Genomic DNA, 12,014 nt, shown 5'->3' with positions numbered 1-12,014 from the left:
GACTCGAAGAATACAGCACATAGGCTTAAGTGGTGGGTTGCGCTTTCAAGACAGGGACAGAGTAAGGCCATTTATCAGTGTGCCTTACTCTGTCTCCGTCCTAAATGCTCACTCCACCACAGTATGCAATTGCAACTCGCCCACTCTTAAAAGGCCTTAGCTCATCGTGATGGGACACATGGGCATTTTCGAAATATCAAGATAAACCATTTATACATATCTGCAGTACAATGCCGACAAATTATGTAAATAGCATTCCTCACACTCACATTTCTGAGTACAGTTTCGTTGTCTGCCTTTCTCAATTTCTGGTATATCCTACAGAACTACGATTCCAGCAGGAATCATTGGCCCAGAAAGGGTTAACGTGCGCTAAAATCTAAGTGTACAACCATTTTCACCGTGGTTCAGGAATTTGCCTGATCGTCTACGTCAACTTTGAAAACACTCATCTCACTGGGACAATTCTGCAGCATCTTTTTTAATGACCGGGGATCACAATCACAGGGACTCCTATGTGCACGCAAAGTCTCCCCCATGTGCCGGTGCCGTCGTGCACGAGAGAGTTCATCATCCAAAGCAGAACATACTGGCCGCCGTTTAGGAAGACTTTGACTGGCCGCTGACCAGATGCAGTGCAGTGGCTCTCACTTCGTGGCGGCACGCCGTCTCACCCACACAACACCAGAGGGCGACACTTGACTATCTTCCTTGTAGTGCACACAATGCAGAACTGCACATTTTCCGCGCTGTCTATGCGTGTCCCAAGCTTGCCAGAGGAGTCCAGTATCGGAGATGGGCGGGAAAAAAATAAAATAAAAAGGAAATGGGGATGGAAGCGTACAGAAAGCACTATACAAGCGCGGCGTCCGAGAAAAAAAAAAAAAAAGTTGATCTACGATTGTACATCAGCTAGCAGGTGCGGCGAGGATCCGCAAAAAAAAAAAAAAAAAAAACTTAGCACAGTTCCACCTTTTCACCCTAAAAGCAGCAGGCATGTTCGACACGCCGAGGGCTCGAAGGGAATTTTCGTGGGCTTACGACACAGCTGTCACTAAAGACAATGTGCCATCAATGGCAAACGAGAAAAATTTGACGCCGGGCAGTTCGAGCACGGAACACCATGGCGTGGCCAGACGAATGGGCAGCGATCCGTGAGCTGTGCTGGTGTGCATGGCACCAACCAACGAGCAAGTTCTGTGAGCAATAAGAGAGAGAGAGGGAAAAAAAAAAGATCTTCAGCATATGGTGTACTCATGTATAGAACCTAACGTGTGGATGGGAGACAGTGAAATCTTCCATATGTAGTAAAAGATCGACATAACGAACACAGATATATATCAAGTAAACCTAAAGTTTGGTTGGTCTTGCCTCATTTGAGTATTCTCTGCAGCTATTGCGAGATCTGATCCTGTATTGGTGCACTCACAGCTATAAATGGCCTTCTGGAAGCAAAAATGGCAACTTCCCATCATGAGAAACTTGAAACAAACAGCACATGCTGGATATGCATGATTGTTTTCGCCAATGGCTTGACTCGGCTGGCAAGCAGCCAGCAACCCACGGTGGCATTCCCGTGTAATCACACTGATCTCAAGGTTGGATATCAGCAGTGATGCAAAGCTCTTGCTCATAGTTATTTGTTATTCCTGTGACATGTACTGGCAAGACAAGCTGCCAGCAGGCCATCGTGCTTATGTTGCTTTCATATAGACCCGATGGCAATTATTAGTTTTTTTCAGCATTTATGCTTACAGTGAATATCAAATATAACAAAATATTTTGGTGTCAGCCGCAACTTCATTATAAAAAAGCCCCAGCGCAGTCCCGCTGTAGCAAATCTGACAGTCGGGGAATGACTAAAGACCCAGCACAAATGCAGTTACACTTGAAATGATGCACACCTTAATATCCTCTGGTGACATCTGGCATTGTTTTCATCCAACCTTAAAGAAAATGCACAAAGTGTTTGCTTTTTCCCCAGGTAGTTAAGATTGCTAGTTAGAGTTTTATGGTGGAGCAGCCATGCCTGGCTATAATGTGCCAGTGCAATGGTTATAGTTTGTGCACAAATTTGAGTTGTATGTCACTTGTTTATTAATCTGTAAAATGTTGATAGCCTTCTGATATTCCCTTAGGCTTTCTATTTTGACTGGTCGTGCTTCTCCTAAAAGATGATCAGGATGATATGGAATGTTCTGTTTGTAAAATATGCTAAACAACTTTCTCGTGCTGTTTTCATAAAACGGACAGGGTATTAATGGTTCATGATTAAAACTGCTCCACAATTTTCGCAGACTGGTTGTTCTTCCACAAGAAAAAGGTGTGTGTGTGTGTCAAGTGTATGTGGCTAATTCTTGGCTTGGCTGGCTAAGCAAGGGAAGCAAAGTAAGAGAACAAGCTCAAAAGAAAAGCTCCATTCAATCTGTGAACTTTGTAAACTAATTCACTGCGGTTCAGTGCCAGTACTGTTCTGTGCTTGTGCACAACCTGGGCACATTTTGCATAAGCCCTGCACTGCGTGAAACAGATGACACCATGCTGCACCATTGAAACAAACAGCAATATGCAGATGTGCAATGTGCAGTTCAGGACATGCAGGCAACTTGAATAGACCTAAGGTAAACCTTTCTCCTACCTGCATGGCTTATGCCGCAAGCAATGTCAGTCTTCGCTATCATCGCCTGTTTCTTCGTCGTCATCCCCAACATTCTCCGGAGGTATAAATCGTTCCATGTGGTAATGTTTCTTGCGCCTCTCCTCGAACATCCTGTGCCTCTCCGCTGCAACAATCAGGCACGCACAAGGCAACAGAAAACTTACAGCTGCACCATGTCTGTGTGGTTAATACCATTATATCTAAAGTACACACACTTTTAATGACATTAAATGTTGCGATAGCAGCCAATGAGTTTTCACAATCCTAATATAACAAACAAACAAACAAAACAGTTAGCGGGCGAAAGCTCAAGAAATAACACTAAAACATTATTAGGCCCTGCGCCGCAAGTGACATTACGTATGTCTGTATGACACCGTGCAAATGGAATTACTAAACCTTAAGGCATTAAGCAGTTTTTGTCATATTTTGTGCCCGTGTGACACGGTTATTAGTGTGCAATGAAGAACAAAGCACAGAGTAAGCATGCCTACAATGCTAAGTTGACATACCCCTTGCCTCCTCCTCCGCCTTCTTTTGATCTTCCGACACAATAACTGCAGGGGTGAGTGCACTGGGCTGCATCGTCGTAGCTGACTGGATTCTGTACGCACAGCAAGAAATGAATCAGTACAGTAAAAGTTCCATATAATGAACATGAATATAATAAAATATAGGATATAGCAAGGTAATTCTAACATTCTGATGGCTGTGCTTTATTTCAATCAGTATTCCACTGCAATAATGAAATTGACACTGCCAGATCCGAGACAATATCAGTTACAGTTAGGCACTCAATAGCTCAGAACATGTGTTCTGGTAGCAAAGCCGTTGAATACTCGGCAAGCACAACCTGAAACGGCACATTCTGTGCACGGTTGAAGGTTTTTCCCAGTGGCTTCGCTGGCCTTCTATGTGATAACACCAATACCACGCTTGCATATTGACGACGGTGCAAAGTGTATCGATGATTTAGCATTATTCATGTGTCACGTATAGACCTTTTCATCAAGCTAGGAGGAAAGGGCGCGCGACGAGCCTTTCCTCCTTCCTCTCTGGCTTGTGCGAGCCGGCGTGGCGCGGCTTGAATGTGTTGCCGGTCGCGCGCTGCGGAACGATTCGGAATTTACGGGATGTCAGTTCTTACGAGGTCGTCGAACAACCACTGTGTAGCCTTTAGGTGCAGCAGTAGCTACAGTATCTGGAAATTTCTCTTGCATGTGCAAAAATCCGACGCTCATCATCAGCCGCGGTGTGTGTATGTGCTGTGAACTGTGTTGGATGTATCGGTTTTCACTCGACGAAGAGTTGTTGTAAAACATTTGCATCAGTCACTGGCATCTTTCTCACGCATTTTAAGTTTAGTCGACTTCAAATCACTGTCTACGTTAGCCTCATGCAAAAGGCCGAAAGCTTTGCTCAACACAGCGAGCACTGCGGTTGGCAAACCAACATGATACACACAATTGCTTTGTGCTTAGATCGGCATTGCTTTTTTTGCCCTGTAAGGCACAATATACAAAGGGGATCGCATAAAGAGAATCCAACAGCTATATGTAAGTACACAATTTCCGTAACGTGGGTGAATGCGTCGTAAATGACTGAACTTAGGAGATTAAAAAAAAAAATGTTCATGTGTCCTCCTTTTGCAGCAAAATAAAACAGAACACCGGATAACGAAGCAATACGACTCCGCATGGTCGTGCTGCATGCTTGGACCACTTGGACCATATGCTATATAGAACGAACAGATCTATAACACAGCATTTAGTACTGCCTCGGGTGCTCGCACAGTCTGCAGCTGGTCGTTCGACCACCCGAAAAGTGTAATTCACACTGTACGGTATGCGGTTATTATTAACCAAACTATTTTATTTGTAGGCGGAAACCTTGCCCAGTAAACAAGGCCCAGTGTATCTGCACATAACAACTTGAGCGCTTGTCAAAGTAAACAGCACGACTTATTCTCCAGCAGAACGGTACCCACGCTGTTAGGATCGTCAAATGTTTCGTAACTACTCATTGCAGCTAAACCAGAGCTTAGAATTACAGTGCTGAGAATGCTGCGGTAAGGTAACCTTCGTGAAACGGATTTTTAGAAATACCCAACTGATATTCGAGGCTGATTGTAAGCTCAAACAAACGCGCGCACCTCATGCTGGGTGCTCTGTCCGCCCTAACACCAGCAGTTACTCCAGCCGCTTAATTATTTCAGACTTAAATTCCTTCACTACGCCTCACAGGACCATTTCCCACGTAGAAGACGCTATTTCATGCTAAACAGACCGCGCGAGTGCGAAAAAATCCACCAGAAACTGCTGCCGAGCGTATACCACAGCATACAGCATGAGCATTCACCCAAGCCAGCATGCCAACTGCCCATAGATGGCGCCACTGCCTACGCAATGGCGGCGCCCATAAAAAAACGGTCTACAGGCATAGCAAGCCGCCGATGGTCCATCCAAGGCCATGAGCATCTAGACCCCAATTCCTCCAAAACAAAGACAGTTGCCTCTTCCAACTCTAGATTGCTACCACCCTATTTGTGGTTTCAACAGGGACTGCCACACATCTTCGGAGTGCCATGGTGATTGGGTGACTTGTATGAAGAGTGAGGCAATAAGCAGGCCCTACACGCCATGTGCAAGAACTCTTTTAGCGGTGGCAATGAGCTAGCAGAGAGTTTTAGCAGTGTCATGTTACCGTACAGTAAGTACAGTAATACCGTACTGGCCGAGGAGTGTGCATGCATGCACTTCTCGTTCCGTGTCGTACGAAGTCTATACTGTTGGACCAAGCCAAGACACAGCTAGACCAAGCCAAGACACAGCAAGAAAATGGTATCGGCTACAGAGTTTATGCGGCGTGTGCCTGCATATGTTTTTCATCAATAAACGAGTCAATTTTAATTCACCTTAAGTGACACACTGAAGTGGCAACAAGTAAGCAGTACATATGAACGGGGGAATAAACTTTGGCAGCTGGATTGGCAGCGACATCTTATGGCAGAGAGTTTAACTAGAGAGGACACAGAGTTATTGCAGTAACTAACAATGTTCGGCTTATCTACTGGTGTAAAGTGTCGGCAGCGATGCAATCGACAACCTGCCTAAGGCCTGGCAACAAGGCTGGCAGTACTTGTAAAATAAATGAATAAAATAAACACGCAGTAAATTTTTTTTTTTTTTTGCATTGCTTTGACGAGAGCACCCATGTGACAAAAAAACTTTGCCCGTGTAGTTGAGCGAAGTGTCACACAATGTCGCTACCGACACTCACTTTTACGTTTACCATAACCCAGCACTTCCATAAAGACTAATATTATGCGCATGAACAAGTTAATACTCTCTAATATTACCCACATTCCAGCCCATGTTATTTTATTCTGCAAGAACTGAATATTAGCCAATATCTTGGTTACTACGTTGTCGTACGCATCGAGCAACACACGCAGCTAAAGCATATTCGATCATCATGGTACGCTGATATGGAATGGTAATACTGTACCACATTCATGGTACACTGATATGGAATGGTAATACCGTACCGCATGCTGCACTTATTGTGCAGTAACATGGCACTGCTAAATCTCTCTAATGTTAGCAAAAAGAACTGCAGTGGCATTCAGTATATCACTTCTGTTCCACAATAGACAATTTTCATATTTGATGGTTCACTGATGTTTAGTTGGTCACTGTTGGCCTTATTCACACACTAGATAAAGGCCTTTAATTTTTCAGGCGATTGAAAAAACTATGCTGGCCTCGTGTCCTTGCAACACTTTCTTCAGTTTGTGCACTTGCTCAGATCATGAACAAAAGACAGACTTGCTCGAAGCAGTTTTTTAAAGGTTTCAGGGCAACATGATCAGTATGTCAGCTTAACATCACTTGGGACCACTGAGGAAAAGGTGTAGTTGGTTAAGGCCTCATTTGCACAACTTTCAGCATTCAATGTGCAAGATTATTTCAGTTGTGCTGCTGTGTATGCATCATGCATGTCTCCGTTCATTCTTTCTCCCTTTGCTGAATCCTTTATATTTTGCGTCATTCTTCTTCCGAATGAAGTCAGTTGTTGGAAGTGCTCTATCTAGTCCATCCTTGTGTTCAGTTTCTCGTATTTGTTTTCAACTGCAGCGCTAAAATTTAAAAAATATGTTCTAACTAGCTTATGTTCAACACCTGTTTATCTATGTAAGATGGAAGGCTGGTCTACGTTAAATTATGATCACCCTGCCAAAAATGAAGACACAGGGAATGTCTATTGGCCTGCTATACCAAAGGCGCATTCTGGTTGGTGGAAATTCAGACAAGCTCAAAAAAGACTACACGTTAGGAGAGAAAGAAGTAATGTGTGTAAAAAAAATTTGCTCTTGGACTTGCCATTGAGCACGGCATTGAGGAACCAACATCATCATCAGCCTATTTTTATATCCACTGCAGGACGAAGGCCTCTCCCTGCGATCTTTCTTTTGACGTTTCCGGTATTGTTCTTAGAAGTTCCGAAGGCTTAATGCAGCAACATAAGAGAAAAAAAAGGAGCTGAGCAGGCCATGTAATGCGTAGGGTAGATAACCGATGGACTATTAGAGTTGCAGAATGGGTGCCAAGAGGAGGAACCATCAAGCTGAGACTAAAAGAAACAGTGTGATAGACAGGTGGTAAATGAGCAAAAAAAAAAAAAAAAAAAAAAAGAGGGCACCAACTGAATGAAGCAGACAGAGGGCCATCCTATCTGTCACACTTGTTAGCCCAGGTCCCAAATATTCATTAACTAGCTCAGGTGCGTTTCTTAAGATGTCGTGCTGTGTCGTCATCAGTGCATTTTCACACAGTAGTGTCGACAGTGTTGGAGATGATGATGCCTATACACAATTGCTCTTATCTGGTGGCCAGTTTATAATAGAGTGCCTTAGCTGAGCATCTTTGGTTCGCTCTGCTCTGACTAAAACATCCTAACAAGTTGCACACAGCTGTTCCAAAACATTGCAGGCTTCTGGGACACACTTATCAAAAATGCTCTGAGCAGAGCGTAAGCAATGCTCAGCTAAAACTGTTTAGTGTTCCGATTGATGGCGATGACAAAACTGTGCTTACTTTTGAGCTACTGCTTGAGGGTTGACACCTCCCGGGTCAGTGGCCGTGTCGTAGTTGTAAGGTGTCTTGGGCTCATCGACAATCATGAAACCGTAGTCCTTGTTCTTTGGGTGAAAGGTCTCTTTGATGTTCTGCTCGTCCCACTTGAGGTCTTGCGCGCTCCTGCAACGACGACACACAGTCAGCACATGGGCCGGCGTCACCGTCACAACGTGGCAACTACTGCCACGTGATTTGGTTTTCTTTAAAACGGCGCACTACGTACTACGAGACGCATTCTGCTGAGTACACGGAAACCTCGCACAACTTTCTTCGCACAAATGGTGGAACTTAAAACAGAAGTTTCACTTCCTCTGGCTCACCAAGGCAGTTCCACGAGACACGACTGAGAAGATTGCACAGGCCCATCTACAGACCTTGAACGCGAGTGTATCGCGGGCACGCCCGTTCGACGGTAAACATCTACGCGGGTTGATGCAACGTCGCGAATCCCACCAAGCGACGAACCGTTTAGCAATGACTCACAGCCTGCTCTCAAAGCTGCCCGACGGCTTGAGGATGGCCTTTTTCTGGTGCGAAGGTCCAGGCGCGGCGTTGACTTGGCGGCTGTAGTTTGACGGGCCTTGATTGATGTAATCTGTCGACTGCTGCGGGGCGTAATAGTAGCCCGGCTGCAGGTAGGCCTGGTCGAGGTACTCCTGCGGTGAGTAACCCCGGTACGTACGGCCGCCCGGCGTGTACCGCGACATGTCTTTCAAGCATCGCCTCCAGGCCCACCGACACCGAAGGGCCGGCGTTGCCGCTGATGATGCCGCAAGCTTGACATGCCGCGCCGCTTCTTTGTCGTCGACGTTTTCGGCTCCAACGAAGCATAATAGTCGAAGATATACGGTTGAAGTGAAGAAAAATGAGACACGGTACCGCTTGACAGCGGCTACGACGTGCGCGTCAACTCTATTTTCCCCCTTAATCGCCAGTCAGGTGCTGTAACCCGAGGCGCACGGCGCGCAAGCCGACATTCGCACGGGAGGACGCTAATATTTGGCGGTCACGCGCGAACTGTCCAGCGCAATTGTGGGGCAGTGTTTCACTGCGAAAGACCGTTCGCTACGTACCGTTCAGAAAGCGGACGCACAGAGGCTGCTGCATAGCTACGCGAGCATCGCACAAGTCAGTCGGCATTCCAGCGCGACTTGATTCAAGCAACCACACTCGACACGCGAGACGCAAGGAGTCAAAACGTGCCTGACATGAGCAAAGAACGCACCGGCGTCCACGTTGCCGCCGTTTAGTACAAGCGTCACTTACTGCCGTCGCGCTTCAGTGTACTCGAAGCTGCTGGATGGCTTTAGTATTCCCTTAGCAGGCCTCTTCGCCAGTTGCTCCGCCATGTTTGATTCGGACTGAGCCAACGCAATAAAGCGAAAGGAAAAGTGAGGATGGTGAGGGGTGAAGAGAGGAGGTGTTGTTGCGGCCTCGCGCGTCGCGCGAGTGAGAGAGCGAGGGAAGAAGCGCTGCCAATCAAAGGGATTCCTTTGATGACCTTGGGCCCACATCTCAAGTTTAGCATTAGTTAAGCAGATAGTTAAGCTTTACATTGACAACACATTTAAAAAAGATTGTTCCGAAGGTATATTTCAGCTTTTCAGTCAACACACAACGATGATGATGATAGCGGCGAGCCGCTTTTGCTTTGCTGCATCCGTGGCGGCCGCGTCGTTTCTCGCCATGCTATGGATGCATTTCTGGCGTCGGTGACGGATCGGTGTTAAAGCGCTGTATATATCGCCGTGTGGGCGGAGAACGCATGGGAGAACGATTGTCCCATTGTTCTGTTCGAACGGGAAATACTTTGGTGCTGTATTTCTCAGGCGGCGCGCTAGGCCGACGTGACGTTGCTTTGCAGGCGCGGTGCCAGGGTTTTTCTGCTCTGTTATGGCGAGTTAAAAGAGCGCTAGCAACAAGAGGCAAGTCAAGACAAAGAAAGAAACGCGGAGTGTGCTGAGGGTTCGGGGCGAGAGATGCCATATGTTTAGCCTTGGCAGCTGGAAGGCTCAAACGCACGGCTTGCGGGCCAAATGGGTCCCGCGCGAGGTTTTTGGCGGGCGCTGTTGGCGAGGGTGAAGATAGGAATTGTGCCGAGAGCCGTCAACCCATTTGTCACATTTACAGTGTATAACAGCAAATGACGCATCTTCTGCGCAGGGAAGCAGTTTTGGTTGGGCTCAGTTACGCATTATATTCACGCAACGGGCTCTTAGGGAGACCTCGCGCTGTTCTTTATAACTTCGTGAAGAGATCAGTGTATGAGTATCAGGGCAGCAATTTTTATCAGAAAAAAAAAAAACGAACGCTGGCTTTTAACACCCAGTGAAACACAAAAAATTATAATGGTCTCATCAGTTTACCGCCGGACTAATATGAATGAAGTTCGTTGCACTAAATGACTGTCGCATATTCTCGTGACCAATCATAACATGATTTCGATTTTGGTCCTAAACGTTTTATTAAAAAACGGATGAAAATAAAAACTTTAAGTAGCTTTAAACGGCAAAGCTAGGACTCCCCAAAGACCGTCACGAGGGCTCGTGCGATAAGTGAACTTGCCATATTTTGGCGAGAACTGCGATAAAGATTTGCTTCAATTGAGCCCAAATACATGAACAAACCAGAACGTGGACGGCGGTTTCTCTTCAATCCGTCGTGTTTGTGCCTGCTATATAATGTTTATCCAGCGGTATAGTTCTGTCACTCAATCTGTATGTCACCGACAGTCGTGGCTGTGTAAACAAATCCTAGCATTGTACGTGGCTCCGAACATGGACCTGGGGTCGAATTCACAAAGCTTTCTGTTCACCACGCGTAAGCTAGCTATTTGCCATTAAGCTGCCGCTATCTCTATGTTATACATACCTGCCAACTTTGGAAATTTAATGTAAAATCCCTGATATTTAGAGTTTGATAACGATTGCCGTAATGACAACAGTAATTTTGCGATTTTTTTTTTTATCCAGCTTTAAGGCAAAACTGATTCTTATAAAAAACCACCAACCGCTCGGTCACTACACCAACGGAAATTTTGGCCGGTAGCTGTTAACGTGAATATTTCATGAATAAGCTTTTACGTGAATATTTACGCTCGTCTTCCGCGCAGATCAATTCAGCTGTGATAAAGAGCAGAGTGCCAGCTCAGAGCATCGATCCCTGCAAAACAGTCTTTGAACCGTTATCGAGTATAGTTACGAGAACAGGTTTCACTATTTTCACCACATGTCCCAATTTCTTGACTTCGAATTCGGTATATATTTTTCAAAGTTTTAAGATTGCCAAGTCTGGATATGTATCCTACATCACGACTGGCTGGCATATAGCTGGCTTCGATCTGCTCTTACGAACACGTCTGGCGTAAGAACACTTTTGTAAATACAGGGCCCTATTGATCCAGGCCGATCGAGTGCCTACTTACGCGAGTGCATCCAGTGCGTTTGGAAAACAGATAACGACGATCCGCAAGTTCTATCCAGCTGTGGAATGTCTTACACCCGCACGCGCTAAACGATATACCTGTACGTGCTTTCGTATCACCTCCCCTTCTATTGTGCTTTGGTCTGATAAAATAATCTTGTGAGGTCTCCGTGGTGAGTGGACAGCACGGACAGCAAATGGCTAAAGCTGCATCGCATACTCTAGCAGACAGGTACGCGGTGCCCGGGGTTCGTTTCCTTCCATATTGAAGCTCAGCAAACTGGCAACGTTCCCGAAGATTAGTTAAGATGGCACTCGAACACATATGGAGACGTATTCTGGGACGAACACTTTCGCCGATATTATCCTTTTGCGCGTTACGTAGTGCGATATCAGCCAATCAGCTCGTCTGTTTTTGCTCAACCAGCCAATAAGCGCGCAAAGTGACCGTCGTCCGAGGATACGTCCCATGGTGGCTCCGTCCAGCGAACCCTCGAAAGCAGCTGGCACGTACGACCAAAGATGTCATCGTGCTTAACTTTTCAATTAAGGCGAAGCTTTTAAAACATCGTACCTATATATATATATATATATATATATATATATATATATATATATATATATATATACGTCTGCAAAACAGCGGCATGAGACCGAACAAACTATCACAATTAACCTTCTGGTATTATATTAGCCACCTCATCTAATTAGCTTCAAGCTCGAAAAACGATTCATTATATGCACACAAATACTCAAAGAAATTCAGAAAAAAAAAGTCGCAGTTTCGCCCGAAA

At 45.5% G+C, this 12,014-nt stretch overlaps 1 protein-coding gene across 2 annotated transcripts; it reads right to left on the bottom strand.

Moving 5' to 3' along the window:
• Positions 1–462: 462 nt before the first annotated feature.
• LOC119433778 (protein phosphatase inhibitor 2) lies at positions 463–9,220 on the bottom strand. Of its 2 annotated transcripts, none has more exons than XM_037701029.2 (5): positions 9,064–9,220; positions 7,756–7,917; positions 3,172–3,263; positions 2,639–2,783; positions 463–1,197 (listed from the first exon to the last, which is right to left on the bottom strand). In XM_037701029.2, the coding sequence occupies exons 1-4, from the start codon at positions 9,144–9,146 to the stop codon at positions 2,665–2,667; spliced, it is 456 nt and encodes a 151-aa protein (XP_037556957.1). In that variant the 5' UTR covers positions 9,147–9,220; the 3' UTR covers positions 463–1,197; positions 2,639–2,664. The 2 variants fall into 2 exon arrangements, with proteins under 2 accessions (XP_037556957.1, XP_049515336.1); XM_049659379.1 differs by lacking the exon at positions 9,064–9,220 and adding an exon at positions 8,281–9,005.
• Positions 9,221–12,014: the final 2,794 nt, after the last annotated feature.

The sequence above is a fragment of the Dermacentor silvarum genome, chromosome 11 (genome assembly GCF_013339745.2).
Source record: "Dermacentor silvarum isolate Dsil-2018 chromosome 11, BIME_Dsil_1.4, whole genome shotgun sequence".
Taxonomy (NCBI): domain Eukaryota; kingdom Metazoa; phylum Arthropoda; class Arachnida; order Ixodida; family Ixodidae; genus Dermacentor; species Dermacentor silvarum.
The sequence above is the reverse complement of the archived record's forward strand: the minus strand, read 5'-3'. Positions and strand labels throughout refer to the sequence as shown.